The following is a 16,933-nucleotide window of genomic DNA, read 5'->3' as shown; positions in this document are numbered from 1 at the left end:
TTAAATTATTTATTATTAGTATGTATTTTAAATCATTTTAATATACTGTATTTAAAAATATTTTAAAAAATAAAAAAATATATTATTAAAAAAAATGCTGAACCAAAAGAAAGGAACGGTGTGCAAATTCAAGAAAAAAAAAGCCAAGGATTCCAAAAGAGAAGAATAAAATGGCAAAAGGGCTACAAAAGAGCTTACGTGTGATAAGGAAGTGTGATATTTTCATGTAATTATTTGTTAATTGACTCTCATGGTAACTTCTGCCATTTGAGACACCACAGTTTTGCTTTTACCGAATTCTACCACTCTACTGAATATTATTATCAATTCGATTAATTAACACCTCAATTTTATTTTTTTCATTCAATTTATTCTTATTTTTTATTTTATTTTCATCCAAATCGGGTCTTTTGCTTCTCCTTTAGCAAATCTCAACCTTTTTTTTATCATTTCTGTTTTTTTTATTAGATTTTTTTTATTTTCTATTGAAAAATTATAGTGCAGTTTTATAAAATAATAATCGGTAAGATAAATACTATGTAACTTTATTGTACTCGAACAAACTATATTATAAAACTATGTTTTTCAGTATATTATCTCAAAGAAAGGATTCCACATTAAAACATTTGAGGTAGAAAACACTTCATATGACTGAACCACCTCGATTTTATTTGTTTTCATTTAAGTGTTTTTTTTTTAATATGGTCCTTTTTCTTTTTCATTTAACAAACATCAATCTTTTTTTATTTGCATCCTTTTTTATTTTAATTTTCATTTAACAACTATATTTTGGTTTCACAAAATGGTGTTTGGAATTATTAACACCCAATACAATACTAAATGGATGAAATATTAGAATAAAGATATAATTCATTGTGGGTTGCAATAATAATTACCCGTAATGTTTTCTTTTTCTTAATTTTTTTGTCGCATGAATTTTTTATTTTCAATCTAATCCTTTCACTTTAAATTTACTTGGAATTATATTTGATGTTTTGTTTCAGCTGATTTTATATAGGACCCTGACAATATTAAAAATAAATTTTGACGTTGAGTTAATATTTGATTTGAAAAAATAAAATTTAATTATATTGATTTAAATCAAAGTTGATTCAATTTCAAACTGAAACAAATATTTAACCTTTTTTAAAAAAAATTAATATTTTTATTTTAGTTTTCTAACTCAATCTTCAACAAATTTATTATCATTTATTGAACTGAAACTTTTTAGTTAATATTAAAAAATCTCTTAATAATAAAAAAGCATTGACATGATAAAAAAAGCATTGACAACGCAAGCATTTGTGTTTGTGCGCGCGCATGCGCGGATGCATAGAAAAAAGACTTGATCTCCATGAACAACACATGAACAATTAGGTAAACATGCAAGCTTTTTCTTTAATTAAAAGAAATAGTTTGCTAAAGTTGAACTAATTAGGTATCGGGGGATCGAACATAGAATCATTAAAGCCCAGGATAAAAGAATTTAAAGAAGGGGTGGTGAAAATATAAGCAGGCGATAACATTGTTTTTTGTTCAAGTTGGGGTAGCTGGTATCATCAATCCATTTTGGATAAAGACGAGTGTGAGGACGGCTATAGATAATTAATTTACACGCAAAGCAGGGGCGTGCTCTCTCTCTCTCTGGCTTGACTTCATCCTCTAGAACAAAGCTTTTGTGACTCCACTTCACTAATCCACCAATATTATTGATTTCCCATGCTCAAATGGGAAGGTACGGTAGATTATGGCTTGCTTTCCCTCAACAACCACTATTCTAGAAGATGAGGTCATGAGTTTAGCCTTAAAGCAGACAATGGCTTCAGTGCCCACAGCACACCATCACGTTTGTCGTACTCTGTTTTGAGCTCCACTATGAGGAACTAGCCAGTGGCACATTTCTTCCCTTGAAGTTCAATGATAATAATTTCTAGAATTAATCTGTCTGTGTTATTGATTTGAGAAAGTATAGTTCCTGCTAGTAAGATAGGATAGGACTGCAGTATAGTTCCTGCTAGTAAGATAGGATAGGACTGCAGGATCATCACCTACTCCTGTGTTCATCATAAACTTTTTTTAAAAAAAAAAGAAGAAAAAATGCAAGTGGAGTAAAATATCTGAGACAACTCGTTATCAGGATCAGACAGAGAATCAAGCAAAAGAAGGCCGTAGCCCAGATGCATGAACCGTTTGATATTTCATTGGTTAGCATGCTAGAAAACATGATTCGTTTGTTATGACATAAAAAGCTTTTGCAAGTTCGTGTGGTCATGGCGAGCGAGGTAGTGGTGCCAATTGAAATGAATTACCAGAGTCACATCCATCCTTCCACGATGGTGCTCCATAAGAAAATATTATCGGAGTAGGAAAGGTAATGGACTTGTTTGTGCTGGTGATGTGTCTGAAAATATGGTGCGCTTGGCAATCTTCCTGAGCTGTTAGGATCCACCATGATTCGGTGTGGTTTGTTTGTTAATTGCTATCCCAAATATGTTGTTATCTCATTGGTGATCCTAGATCACTTTGAGGATATGACCCACCATTCGATTAGTGACTGGCACACAAATGGTAGGATAGGAAGGTGGATGCTGATGCCAACGCCGATGCCATGCCAATGCCATGAAGAGGCTGAGACTTCCAAGGCCATTTTAAGCACAAGGCATGCTTTGTGTGTCTGTCTGTCTCGCATGAACCAGTGGATTTGTGTGAAATTCGTCTTCCAGGAGCTTGAAGACCTAGCTGTGTGAGAGAGAGAGAGAGAGTGCCTTTAGATGAATAATACTATATATGATTACTTGTCCAAAGACGCAATGAGAACAATGGCATTCCACACATCACTGACACTCGTATATTTTCCTGCCTGGCTACATGCGTGGGAAAAGCTAAAAGGGTAGGAAAATATCCGCGGCAGAGAATGGTGTTTAATTAATTCTACTGGCTAGCACTTGGAAAAAGGAACACGATGAATCTTTTAAGGATACAATTTGCTGGTAGCTTGTTTAATTACGATATCTTTAGGAATGGTTGTGGAATCATCTTCAAATGATTGTATGAGCGAGCTGAACAATAGTGAACTGATAACCTAGTAAAGGGCCACAGATTTTCAAATCTGCCAAATGAAAATGCCATTCCAAAATGTTATAGATTCCTACATTCAAAATGCCACACGGAGGCGAAGCCAGTGGAGCATTTCTATGGTAATTTCAGAACGCACCTGCAAAGCTGAGAACCCATTCAGGAAAGGAGCTACCTTAGAAAAGCCGGCGCTGCAGTATTTCACATCATGTTTGCTATGAATTGTTACATAAATTAAATAAAATTAATAAATAAATCCAGCTACAGACAAACAACATTTCTATTTAATGTCGCATCTTAACAGTAAGTAAAAGTGGAGACTGGAGCATCCCAGTCACTTGGAATTTTTTGCCTTCATCTCGGCGGCGGCAGCTTTAGCAGCAGATTTGGCCAGTGAACTGGGCTTCAGTACACTTTTTGGATTAAATGCCTTTCGGATTTTGAATGCAGCCCATGCAGTCCCAATTGCATGCCCTGTAGCACCAAGCCCTTCATTTGTAGCTTTGGCTGCTTCTTCACCATACCTGCAAGAGCAACATGCAATAACTTCACACTTCAATTCTTCCCCCACCCCCCCCTCCTCAAGGGCTATAGCTCTTTTACATTGAACACCTCGTTCACACACATACCACTGCTTTTTCAGAGGAATGCATTGTGGTATCAAAAAACTTATTGAGAAGTCGATGTCTTACTTCATGACTTCAAGGAAACATGAGACCAATAGCCTAACAAAAGATTTGGTCCAATTCAGGTGCCTTTTTAGATTTTAGGCCACCAAAAGAACCCATTACTGATTTAAGATAATATTGATATTGGGAATACTCAGTCTATTGAATGCCAGACACAATGAGATTAACGCACAACAGTTACACAAAGCATAATTGTATGATTTGTTTCCTTTGTCTCCAAACAGGTGTTGAAAACTGCTGACAGGTTACAGGCCCAGTTTCTACACAAAGCATAATTGTATAATTGGTTCTCCAATCACATGCTGATAATTGCTGACAGGTTACAGGCCAAGTTTATACTCTCGTCATTTCTGATTAAAAGAAGATGCAAAAAGATATAATGATTCTTGACACTCATACGGAATAAAAACCTATTACCTCTCCATACTGTCTGTCCAAACAGATCTACCTTATGATAGGACTCTAAATTTTTGCTATCCATCCTTTCATTAATAAACAGTTAGAGAGTCAGGTTAGATCGAAGAGTTCCTTGATTTTTTATACATGTCACCATTTCATCTTTGATGCAAACTCTACCTGTGGGAGACAAGTTCAGTTGTCACAGTAGACGATGTTGACATCACATTTCGTCCAGCTACTTCAAGAGCATCACACACCTTGTCTGTTTACATGAAAATGGAAATACGATGAAGTACAGAGGGAGATTCAATACAGATGTGCAAATCGCCAATAAAAGTTCACTCTAGAAAGATCACAAACAAAATCATATATATCTGATCGGCAAAAGCTCAATGCTGAGCAAATTTATAACCTAACAGACAAGCACAGTTAATGAAAATTATTTTTTTCTTTTTTCTTTTTCGAAAAATATAGCAATGTCAAATTTGGCGTTTAAAGAATGAAGAAATAGGAAATGAACTTCCATGATTTTCCAGTGAAGGGAAAAAAACACAGCATTAACGCAGGGATTAACGGCAAACTGATAGCAGTCTCCAAATATCTACCAATGGACAGTCAAGGCAGTGAGATAATGACCCACCATCATGGGAGTTAACAAGAACAGAATCTAATCCAACAGTCCAAAATTACATCCCTTTCTTGGGTCCAATTCCCATTCATGAATGGAAACCTTTGTGACCTCCCAACTATGCATCCATTCAATGTTGTTAACTGTCTAATAAATGGTAGGTTTCAATGTTGACCTAAGATATATTCAACTTTATGTTGAAACAGAAAGCTAAAGGCCTCAAGAGAGCACAATTCAATGTTGTACCATAGACCTGAAATCTAGCTAGCTAGCAGAACAACCAAAATATGAGGCATTTTTCAATTGAAATGGGACAAGATGCATGCAGTAGAATAGCCATCACAATGAACAGACAACTTGAACATTCAACAATGTGTGTCAATTTAATAAATGGTAGTCAGGAAAATTCATATCACCTCATCCTTATGTGATATGGATATAAAATAAAACTGCTGCCTAAAATCTGTTACCCATTCATTATGATGAATAAACCTCAACGAGGAGAAAACTAATGCACTGATCTGTTAAGGTTAAAGCCGAAATTGGCCATAATCACTCCTATGTTATTGTCCACATCTACCTTAGACCTGCAAAATTTATCTAAAAGACTGATCTGATACGTGAAAACTAATTGAATGCGGAGCTACTTTCACATCAGTGTAATGATCTCCGTCAATAAAAATTACTCCAGAAATACTTCTATGCAGAAGGTTCAGTATATTATTCCCTTTCTTTTTTCTATCAACGTTTACAAACATACCTAGAGAAATATGAGACCAGAGACTCAACAATATGACAAGTAATGGAAACAAGAGGAAAAACCAAAGAAATTTAGCAGAAAAAAAGGGAAATGTTGATTTATAAAGCAGGTGCAGTGATCCAACTTTCACAGAAATTACCAACATTTAAAAGTAAAGCTGCAGTTAGGAGTAAAGAAAGCACATTCAACCTTATCTATTATACAATAAACACTCAATATTAAGGTTCAAGATGATAGACGTACTAAATCCATCAAGGGATGCAAGGACAATTTCCCCTGGCAGAAGGCCAAAGAATTTCTTGCCAACTTTTGAGTTCACAAGCGAACTTGTGAAAAATCCAGATACTTTCAGCACCCCGCAGAGAAGCCCATTTGCTACTTTCTCGGTCATTTTTGTCATCCTCTTAGCCCTGCATGCATACGCAAACTAAGGTATCCTTGAAGTGATTATTTTGATTTAAGACAATACCAATCAGAAGAACTGTAGAAACCCAGTTTTCTTTGCTATAACCATGTTACATGTGAAAGCACACACTAGTTTTACATCCATTGCTTTCTAATCTAGAATATGATTCAAGGTAAAGGACTATAATCTGAAGACCACACAATAAGAAAGACAGGCAAATTCAAGGTAAAAACAGTAACCAAAGACAGAAAAGCAGATAGACCAGCATCATATTATAATCTCCACACCTTTTGATCCTCTTCAAAGTAGCAGGACTAATCTCTGATTTCTCCTTCGGGTCCATCCTCTTCTTCATAACCTCATTCCCCCACTTCAACCTATCCATAGTTACATCACCACACCACAAAATCCCCTTAATCAGCTGCCCTGACCCCGCAGCAATCAACTTACCAGCAGTCCCACTATAATCCTCCACATTAGGAGCCAATGTAGTCCAATACGCAGCACATTTCCCCTCCATAATCTCCTTCTTCTCCCCTCCTATCTTCATATCCATCGGCGAAGTATCCTTGGCCGCATTTCCACCCAACAATTCCTTAGCATTCTCCGATACTTTCTGCACCGAAAAACAACTATAACTCCCCAAGATCTGATCAAACTCCAACAACAACCTCTCTTGCCCTTTCGACGCAATCGTCAATCCATAATTCAATATATTCTCCCCATCAACCCTTTTCTCCCTCTTATCATCCTCCTCGTCGCTCGAATCTGACGAGTAATTCTCATTAGGAAACCTAAGGGAGAAAAAATAATGAGAATCATCAAGCTTAACAGCAGCCTCATCCTTAGCCAATGGCCATTGGATCTCATCAGCAACACGGGCCAGAACAGCCACAACATTATTTCCTTGACTGAGCCTAACGATGTAGAGATCGCCGGAAGCGAGTTCTACACTATAGTTTTTATCAATTAGATTAACAATAGCACCTGCGATCTTTATCAAGACTTCCTCAACAACCTCCGGTGGGGCGGAGGGTGGCGCTTGAGTGTGTGACTGCGCGCGTGGATACTCGTGTTGTGAATGATCATGTCCAGGAAAAAGGTTTTCGACGAGGTCTTCTGGATCAATTTTGGGGTAGAGATTTGAGGATGGAGAGGAGGAGGTGAACAAAGGGTCGGGTTTTGATTGGATAATTTGTGGGTAGAGGGACGAATTTTGATTAGGGTTTTGAGATGCCATTTTTGTGCGTGTGAACCTTCTTCTTCTGCTATGTTTTGAGCGTGGGGGGTAGTTACGTACACAAGGAGATAAACTGTCTCGGTTCCCGCGCTAAAACTTCGTTGCAAAGGAAATCCGGGGTTCCTTCAAGTGTAATGTCGCCAAGCCGGAAGAAACCACCGACCTTTCATTTCCTTTGGATGGATTGATTTATCGTGTAGTGTACCTTCGATATCACTACGAGTGCAAGATGGAAATCTAACTTTGATTTATTTAAATAATAGCCTTTAAGAAAGAGTGTGTTTGTGTGTATTATTATATTCTGATAGAAAACATTAAAAGGTATTTTTTTTACTATAGATGGACACTCTTCACGCACTCATAGAATAATAATAATAATAATAATAATAATAATAATGTAGATTCACTCCTCATTTTTTAATAATTTATCTTGGTATTCAAAGTTTTATTTTATGAGATAGGGTACTAATAAAAGGCTAACTAGACAATGATGGGATTCAATAGAAAAAAATCAAAATGAATATATATTTCGATACTTGATCTTTAAAATAACACAACTTATACAATTGAAGTCTATTTAAATTTTTAAAAATCATTTCTGGATGGTGATTATTTAGAGTATCAATGTTACTGAAAAGACATATCCAAGTTGAGGAATCCAAAACCAACTTGTTTTGATTTCCAGCTTTTGGATCGTTTTTTAGTATTTTGATTAAAGAATTGGTTTGTAGGTGTTCTAAAGATGTTGGTGAGGTGTTTTTTATTATTATTATTGAAATAGCTTTAAAAATGGGTTTTTTAGGCAAAATAATATTGCCATGATTTCCAACAACTACAATGGTGGCTAGAATTTAGACCTGCAAACAACATATTATATATTTTAGCTAGTGATGTGTCACCTACTTTAAAAAAAAAAATAAAGGTGAATTATAGGTTTTTTGTCCTTTTAAAAAACAAAACAAACACATATCTGCGGCCCTAGGCTTGAAAGCCCACCTATGAGCCTAGACTCTTAATTACAGTGGCTCAGACCATATGAGTTGTTTTTTTGCTCTCTTTTGATGGTTTTTTTTTAGGTTAAATATAAATTTAAAAAGAAAAAAAATTATTGAACCTAATTGAGTTCATAGTCTGAATCATAGGTTTGATGAGTTAAACCACAACACTTAGACTATTTTTTTTTCAAATATTTCTTTTTTTTAATTCAATTTTTTCTTAATGTCTCTTTTTAAATAATTTTCAAATTTGTGTTTCAATTAATTCTCTTTGATTTTTTTTTTGTTGATTATTTTTTTTAACGGTGTTATGTGTATTTAATTTTTAAAAAAAATATTCTGATTCATCTATATTTTTTTTTTATATTTTGCATAGATTAACTTTATTTTTTAAAATAAAAATATTTATTTTCAAATAATATTTCTAATATGTGCAACTACATAATATATTTTTTTTCTTTTATTTTATTCAATCAATTTAATGCATGTGTCTATTTTCATTATTATCTGATTGAATAAAAATTAATTTAATAAATAAATTCAGCAAACACAACCAAATAAATATCATGTTTTGTAATATTAAATATCTTTATTTATATTTGTCTCTTGATTTTTCTAGTTTTAATTTTAGTTATCATTAATGACTTTTTTTCTAGTTTATTAACATATATAATTTTTTATTTATTTAATTACATGTATAAATGAGTGTTTTTATTTACATTTAGAATTTTTTTTATATAAAGACATATCAAAAAAGCCTATATATGTAATTTTTTATTGGAGAAAAACTTTTCTAACTCACGACAAAACACGAGTCAGTATACACTCACGTGTATTAAAGCATAAATTTAGATATTTTTTTTTTTAAATTTCCATAATTTAAACTTTTTAAAGCAAACTAGTACCGATAAATCTTTTTGAAAAGTAGTTTAGTTTGGTAGAAACAATACTTAAAAAGTGCACATTTTAATTTTAGATGGGAGAAGATAAAAAAAATAATAATCTCATAATCACATCATCAAAGCTATGATGATAATATTACAGATATAATTAGAAAAAGCCTGAGGAGACGAATATGTGAACATAAAGAAAAGCTACAAACGATGGTTGCACGTGAGCCACATATGACAGGTGGACTTGCCTTTGATGTGACACGTTTGGTATCATTTGAAAGAGTTTAAAGAGACAAGCAAATTCACAAAACTCAAGGAAAGTTAACAATGATGGTCGGCGTGAGCCACACGCTCCGCACAAAAGTGAGAAAGTACAACATTCATGCCACAAGAACGAATCAAACCCAGATACAAGCTACTGTTCCAAAGTTCACTTGGATAATGAAACAACAGAGAAGACACTGTTCCATGTTTTGCACATTCTCGCTAACCGTATAGTGTCTGTTGTTGTCCAGGCGCCCTCTCGTGATTGAACCATTGAAGTGCACGTGTACAGCCAGAATGAAGGGCTTCCGGACCTGCAGGAGAACTGTAGCCTGAGAGCTCGAGGAGTGGCAAGCTTTGATAGATTGGCTTGATGCCGTTAAAATTGGAAGCATCTCCCCATAAGCTGACAACAGATCCTGATCCTGGCAGATGAGAAAACAACACAGAAATATCACTTCTCTCCTCCTATTGTTGTTTGTCTTCATCCTTCTTCTCCTGGGGCTACAAAACAAGAAAGCAGGAAAAAAAACAAATGCTTTTAGAATACATGGGTATCATCAGAATGTTCATCGCTTACTTAATTAAATTCAAAAGATAGAAATATATATTGATCATCGCTAGCTGATTGATCAGCACTTCAACTAGAGGCATAGGGTAGGTGGAAAGTCAAAGGTGACAAATCATCTAGAGTTGGAGATCAGTTATTAAGAAAGTCTTGTTTTCGAGGAAGGTATAGCTTTCCTGATTTAGTCAAGGCTTTCTTCCTAGTTACAACTTAGAAGCAGTGCCTAGACAACAATGAATTGGTTTCATTCTATGAAAGAAATTTGATGCTAGTTGTTTTTTCTTGTAAATTCTGGGTGGTCTTCATTTTTTTAATGATTTTAGGGTATTTTGGAATTGGTATATCTATACATTATATCAAATTCTTCCTTAAATATTAAAAATGAAACAATAATTTTGAAGAAAAATAAAAATTAGAATCCCATATGGTTAGAATAATAACATGAGAATTAATGGTAAATCTTCAAACTCCATTGATCATGTTGAAGGTGTCTTCTGACGATATCATCAAAGCAAGAAGAAGAAGATATGACAGCAAGGAAGTCAAGAGAGAGGACTGAGAATGGTAATGTTTTTAGAAAAAATAAAAATTAAATAAAAAAGTTAAATTTATTTGTGATTAATACCTGTTTGTTTTAATAAAAATACTTTTAAAAAATTTAAATATTTTTTTTTTAAATTAATATTTTTTAATATTTTAATATTATTTATTTTTTAAAAATAAAAAAAAACTTTATTTTAATATATTTTCAAATGAAAAATACTTTAAAAAACATCCAAAAATACACTTTAAATATTCATTTAAATGTATAGTACAGCAAAGAAATTTGAGATTTTCCTAAAAAAACAAACCCTCTCAAAATTTATCACATTTGTTATATTAAAAACAACTCCATAATCATTTTTTCCCTCTTGAACATGAGGATGTATATGCTTTGATCCATATTTTTTTCTTGATTTGACATGGATCCAAGTAAGGAAGATTGACTTGATAGACTCTAAGTAAGGTCTTCCTTTTAACTTAAATTTGCCATAATCTTAGTAATTAACAAGATTTTCCTTCCACTGTAAATACCAACCTCACACTATTTAACCTATGCTAAGAAAACCCTCTCGCACAAAGGCCGAAATCATTCATCAACTGGTATTCATTCTGCACGCGAATTGCAGCAAGATTTATGAAATGCATCTTCACAATTTTCATAAACAAGCATCTTTGCTACGGATTCTGTATTTGAACGTATTTTGTGTGCTAGAACTGCTGCCGTCACCGACACTTTTGGTAGAAGCACAGCTCTGCCAGGCCAAACTCCTTCAAAACCCCCTGCCTTCTAATTATAAAGATGTATTGATCCATAGTTGTTTGTTAGACTGCAGTCTCACCACTTGCAACCCAATTTCATTCTAATATAAAATTACGGGGGATCATTGGTAAATGGTACCGGGTATTGAGACATACCCGTTAATGACCAAGATCATGAACACCAGCATCGTCTTCATCACTAGAAGTGTCATAGCAAGGAGTACCAGAACCAAGTGAAACCTCAAGCGTTTCATTATCTTCTGATATTCCATAAGTAACTGCTTGTGAAGTAGAGGCCTCTTGATGTTGCAAGGTTGCTGATTTATCCACGACTCTCGAGGAGCTCCTGCCTATGCTGCTAAAGTTGGTATTGAGTTTGCTATCTGTCATCGAAAACCCCAAAGATGTAGTTGATGGAAGAGCCAGAAGGTTTGGAGTAGATGAACTTTGCTTGGCCTTCACTCTCCTTTGCCACCCATGCAGTGATTTCCTCACATTTTCGGATACTACCGTTTTCTTGAACTTTGCGCCCATCTGTAACAAAAAAATAAGCAACCTTTTTCAGAACTGAGACCTAGAAATAGATAGGAACCAAAAGAAGATAAAGCTAAACCAGACCTGTGTGATGATTACATAGAGTGGGAACGTGATAAAGCTAAACCAGAATTGTGTGACCACCCTGCAGTAATACAAAGGCACCAATACTATAAAATTTATTTGATCAGATATACATCTAAAATGTTTGGATTAACAAGAATATTAAAGAAATTTACCCGCAAGCCAAGCGGATAGCAATGTACGTCTCATTGTCCATAAAACAAGAAGACTCTTTGATTTCCCACTGGTAACAGGAACCATTATCAGCATCACGTACGATAAGTGAGAAAAGAAGACTTTTTTCCATATCAAGGAAAGACTAGTGAAGCCCAAAATAAGCAGACATTTTAAAGAAGCCAAGATATGAAGAATTCATCATGCAGAATATCTGATAAAGTTTATGTAGCATAGCTGCATGCTAGAGATTCCCCTCCTCAACATTTAGCCTATATCTATGTGATATCGAACTGTCTGTTGTGCTACAATGAGAATTAAAATCTTACCAGGGACCATAGGAATGTTGACATCTCAAAAGCGTTCTGCCACAGTAATGGTAAGTATATGAGATTTTGATGCTGTAACACAAATTTTGTATAATGTTTTTGCTTCACTTACCTGAAATGATATGAATTGTATCAACCACAGAAGAAGTCTAGGCTTTCCAAACCAGAAGAGCTCATCCCTCAGGTTGAACTGACGATTTCCCAGCCATGGAAATAAATTCATAATTTCAACAGCCAATTTCACCACCACCCGGTGCAGTTTTGTACCAATTAGCAGGATTAACTTTGACATTCCCATCAAGAAGGAAAAGAACGGCATCAAATGGGCTATTAAGAACAATTAAGTACGGGAAGGAACTGAAAGTGGAACTTAGTGGACTTACAATGGCTGGAAGAAAGGAAAGCCAAAAGTAAAGATCAGTTCCTGAACCAGAAAACAGATAGTTCGAGGTTTCAGGAATGAAGCAAGCAGGAGTTGCAAAGATACAAGAGAAAAACAAAGTAATATGCAACTAAGATGGTGTTTGGTTGCGTCAGCAGAACTGCTAAGCTCTTGAGTTAGCTCAACTGGGAGGTTCTAGAAAAACAAGTTTCAGGCGTGGTTGAATTTTGAACAACTGCCGTGTTTTCCAGAGACAATATTGTCCCAGCTCTTCAGTTACTACCTTATCATGACTTATGGAAAATTACCGTGAAACTCGAGGAAAATGCAACATATGCCATAAATCCACAGAGGCACACTGCAAAAGAAGCCCAAGCACTGGAAATCAATATGACTTGCTATTTTGCAGGAGTTATGTTGATAAAGCATAAAGACAGCGGTCTTCAGACAAAAATTGCTTGGACTGCCAACATTTTCATTATCTTGCTCATTGCATTCAGACAACATGAAATGCAGCATATAACTCACATTCGTTCTGTTAGCTATAATGCAGTACTCTGACACTTACAATTAGCTTGTTTGATCATTCAGACTGTATATACTCATTATTACCATGACATAATCATGCAAGTAAAAAATACTGTTGGAAAAAGTAAATGGCTCAAGTAACAACAATATTTTGCACATTAATTCAAGGAATGCCATTAGGGTATTACCTGATGCCAACAATATCACGGAATTCCTCCTCCATGCTTCGAAGCATATAATTATGGAAATCATATGTCAGAGGAAGTTGATGTTTCTGAAAATAGGAAAAGAAAAATATACCAAAATAAGAATGAAATGTTTGGAGCCAACAATTAGTAATGCTGATTTGTTCTGATAATCTTTCTTGTATGTTGAGATACTATATGATAGATATTTAGTTTTTCCTTGATAGAATCTATGAGAAAGAGAAGCTCCATTTAGATCACAAAGAGCATACGCTGATGAAACCCAAGCGCAAAGCCATATAGTCAGCTTGGTTTATGGAACTCCAGAACTGGCGGCTGAAACAAAGCTGCAAATTCATATATGATCACTCAAATGCTAGAAACAAAACCAGAATAAAAAAGAGAATTCATCAATATGCAACCAGAATGTATGGAAATGATCTGCATAATATTTACTATATCAATTTTATGAAAGGACTGACTTTAAGCAACATCTGTAACATCTATTGGAAGATGGTCTTCCAAATTTCCCGATTTTCATGTTGAGCCAATAGATGGCCCCAAAGAAAACCAAACATTCTGAACGACTGGAATTCAATTCTAAAAGGAATCAACATTAATCTTAAAAAAGGTGTTCATAGAGTGATTTAATCCGTACAATCAATGATTTGGAAAATCAGAAGTAAATGATACGAGGTTTAGCAACCAATTACAGTCAAGCCATGCATATCATTATTATTTTGCTTAAATTAGACCTGCAACAGCATGTGCCATAAAGGTACATGGTTTTCTGATATTACCAGCCAAACAAGAACTCGGTGCTGGCTCCATGGATGGGATGTGTGGTGACAAATGAAGGTAGATAGTTGCCTTGTTTCGTCAAATGCAGCTTCAGGTGATCCTGGAATTCAGAAATTGTATTCATGGCCAAAAAGAGATTCTCATTTATGAGGGTTTTCATGGTAACTCTAAGCAAAGAAATCCAGGAAAAAAATTAACACGATGCTATCTTGGACTATAAAATTCTGCACCTAGTACACTTTGAAGAGCCATAGTCTTAGCCTGGTTTTCCCATGTTCTCCAGCTATAAATCTGCACTCATTAAAAACAAAACCTCAGAGCTCTCTTTATGAATATCAAGCTTCAATTGTTATCAACAGAAATTGTAATGGTAAGGGTGCGGTCATACCTTGATCATGGCCAAGGCTATGGCAATAAAGCTGTAAGAAACATGGGTAACTCCCAGGACAAACATCAAACGATGAAGCTGTTCGAGACTTTCATGTGAAACGAAGGATTCATGACCCTTGACGACATATAAGTTCAAAAACAATCAGTGTTTCGATTAATAAAAACAGAATAATAGCAGACCCCACCTCCCACTGCATAACGGTAAAGTTCGATATAAAAACATAAATCATCAATGCAAACCAAGAAAAAAAAAATTGCCATGTAAACATTACACTTTGAAGAGGAGAGTCACCTCGGGACAATATTCATTCTTTTGTTTGTGCACCAGCTCTTTAACAAATGAATCGTTTGGGTACTTTACTCTTGAAAGAACATGCTGTCCTGGTGTTAAATTATTCTTCTTCACCACGCATGGATAAAATGTGCTGTTCAAAGTTGATGATTTAACACAAATCTTGGCCACAAAAACAATCCAATGACCCATCAACAACGATAGAAGCCCAAAAACCATTAGCTCTGCTCACAGATTGACAAAACCAAACAATGAGCATCAAAACTACTACTTTTCTTTTGAACTGACCCAATAATTTGGATTTTCAATCAATTCTTGTTGCTTACCTTCTTTGATCTTGTCTAGTGCTGAAAGTAGTGCTTTTCTCTTGGTCCTATCCAGCCACTATTGAAAAGAAAGACAAAAAGGATCACAACAGATAATTATAACATCAAAGTACCACTCCAGACATGAGAGAACTGAGACAAAGAGACACATATTTATGGCATCAAAAGGTTGAAAATTGAACTTATTAAGAACTACCAACATTTGTGAGAAAATCTTATACCTTTGCAAGCTGTTTCAAGGAGCCTTGAAAGAAGAAACCAAGAGAAACCATAACCACCACCACAGTGACCACAGCCCATGTAGGGGTCAACTCCAAAGATAACTCTTTATCCATCTCTCCTTCCAATACCAAGATCCCGATTAGCTTCAGATATCAGTATATAAAATCATCAAATCGCCAACATGAAGAAACAAAGGTGACCCAATTGGTCATTTTCATCGCTTCTTATGCAAAGCTGATTTGACCAGATCAGTGATGTGAACATTTTCATGTTGGTGGGCTTAGGTTTGTTCCTTGAAATAGAGACTAGAACTCCGAGAGAATTTAAGAAACCATGCAAGGATGTTATAAGCCAAACGGAATAATGGGACACATTAACACAACATCTTGACAACCAGACTTATGCATGTTGGGAAACAGACACCAACGTGCCTTTGTCTTTTGTCTTCCATTCTTCCCCTTTTCATGTGGAAGTTTAAGAATCATATGAACATTGCACATAATTTTTTAAAAAAAGTAGATTGCATACGCTAATAATAAGCATGAGAATGTTCAAGGCCGGTTGGTGAATCTCATAAATATAGTGTAAGAGATTAGGTGATCCACAAGGAGAATACAAATGTCTGCAAATGGCAACATGTTGCTTAACCATGTTTAAATTGATTAGCATTATAAAATTACATTCATTAACTATATTTATGTATATTAAATTAGGTGCTATTCAGATAATTAGAAGTCTTAAATGTTTCCAAGACTCTGATTTTGTTAGAAATTGAAGTTAATCATATCCGAAACATGCAAAATTGCCTACTTGGAACACGGTTTTGCCCTGTTTTTTTTAAAATATTGGATTTTATATTTTTAAATAAATCTTAAAATATATATATACTTTGCTGCCTGTTGAATCACAAGGTTGCTTTTAAAGTGCAATTACAGCAAAATTAAATGCTTCGCAGAGCTACAACTAGTTTTCTGACAAAATGATCTGCTAGCCTTCATAGTTAAAGGATTTTTTTAAAAATTAAAAAAATTGGTGAATTAATACAGGCTAAAAAAAATTTGGTGAAATAATGGATTTCTAGAAGCGTGACTTGATTAAATTTTATTTATTTTTATTTTAATTAATTTATCAATTAAATCTAGTTGAATTAATCAATTTATCATTTTACATAAAAATCATAATTTTATAAATTTATTTTTAAATATATTTTATAAGTTAAAATATACATTTTTATCTAACTTGTTAACTAAAAATAGACTCCAAATAAAATTTCAAAAAATTATTATTCATATAGTAGTGAATGATTTTAAATAATCAAGTCTAAGTTTGTCATAACTAAATGAAAATCTACTTCAAATAAATTATATAAATGGTTTAACATATGTATTTATAAGCTAGTAATATAGATTTAGACTCAAGAAAAAATTTGATTACGCAAATTAAAATAACAACTTAAAAAAATTATAAATTTTAATATAACGGTTGGAT

The 16,933-nt window shown here is 34.3% G+C and overlaps 2 protein-coding genes across 4 annotated transcripts; both read right to left on the bottom strand.

Annotated features, from left to right (window-relative positions):
* Positions 1–3,233: 3,233 nt before the first annotated feature.
* Positions 3,234–7,447, bottom strand: LOC18099170 (protein EARLY-RESPONSIVE TO DEHYDRATION 7, chloroplastic). Its single transcript, XM_006383018.3, has 4 exons — positions 6,245–7,447; positions 5,795–5,961; positions 4,341–4,425; positions 3,234–3,599 (listed from the first exon to the last, which is right to left on the bottom strand). The coding sequence occupies exons 1-4, from the start codon at positions 7,195–7,197 to the stop codon at positions 3,410–3,412; spliced, it is 1,395 nt and encodes a 464-aa protein (XP_006383080.3). The 5' UTR covers positions 7,198–7,447; the 3' UTR covers positions 3,234–3,409.
* Positions 7,448–9,329: 1,882 nt separating this feature from the next.
* On the bottom strand, positions 9,330–16,038 carry LOC18099168 (MLO-like protein 4). Of its 3 annotated transcripts, none has more exons than XM_024600927.2 (16): positions 15,445–16,038; positions 15,224–15,281; positions 14,898–15,121; positions 14,604–14,720; positions 14,446–14,506; positions 14,215–14,315; positions 13,687–13,761; positions 13,418–13,503; positions 13,010–13,059; positions 12,703–12,743; positions 12,432–12,602; positions 12,320–12,355; positions 11,993–12,060; positions 11,838–11,898; positions 11,376–11,753; positions 9,330–9,853 (listed from the first exon to the last, which is right to left on the bottom strand). In XM_024600927.2, exons 1-15 carry the CDS (start codon positions 15,556–15,558, stop codon positions 11,379–11,381), a joined length of 1,638 nt encoding a protein of 545 aa, XP_024456695.1. In that variant the 5' UTR covers positions 15,559–16,038; the 3' UTR covers positions 9,330–9,853; positions 11,376–11,378. The 3 variants fall into 3 exon arrangements, with proteins under 3 accessions (XP_024456695.1, XP_024456696.1, XP_024456697.1); XM_024600928.2 differs by lacking the exon at positions 9,330–9,853 and adding an exon at positions 10,909–11,247; XM_024600929.2 differs by lacking the exon at positions 9,330–9,853 and adding an exon at positions 10,909–11,244.
* Positions 16,039–16,933: the final 895 nt, after the last annotated feature.

Source organism: Populus trichocarpa, chromosome 5 (assembly GCF_000002775.5).
Source record: "Populus trichocarpa isolate Nisqually-1 chromosome 5, P.trichocarpa_v4.1, whole genome shotgun sequence".
NCBI classification, from domain to species: Eukaryota; Viridiplantae; Streptophyta; class Magnoliopsida; order Malpighiales; family Salicaceae; genus Populus; species Populus trichocarpa.
This window is presented reverse-complemented; position numbering and strand designations above follow the sequence as displayed.

Excerpts from the sequence above, each read along its gene's own strand:
- LOC18099168 (XM_024600927.2), bottom strand. The coding sequence starts at position 15,558 with ATGGATAAAGAGTTATCTTTGGAGTTGACCCCTACATGGGCTGTGGTC. Across the intron at positions 14,507-14,603 it reads TAGCCTTGGCCATGATCAAG|ATTTATAGCTGGAGAACATG; the intron begins GTATGACCGCAC and ends TAATGAGTGCAG. Across the intron at positions 12,603-12,702 it reads TTTCCTTTCTTCCAGCCATT|TTAATCCTGCTAATTGGTAC; the intron begins GTAAGTCCACTA and ends GGAATGTCAAAG.
- LOC18099170 (XM_006383018.3), bottom strand. The coding sequence starts at position 7,197 with ATGGCATCTCAAAACCCTAATCAAAATTCGTCCCTCTACCCACAAATT. Across the intron at positions 5,962-6,244 it reads ACTTTGAAGAGGATCAAAAG|GGCTAAGAGGATGACAAAAA; the intron begins GTGTGGAGATTA and ends GTATGCATGCAG. Across the intron at positions 4,426-5,794 it reads TGCATCCCTTGATGGATTTA|ACAAGGTGTGTGATGCTCTT; the intron begins GTACGTCTATCA and ends TCATGTAAACAG.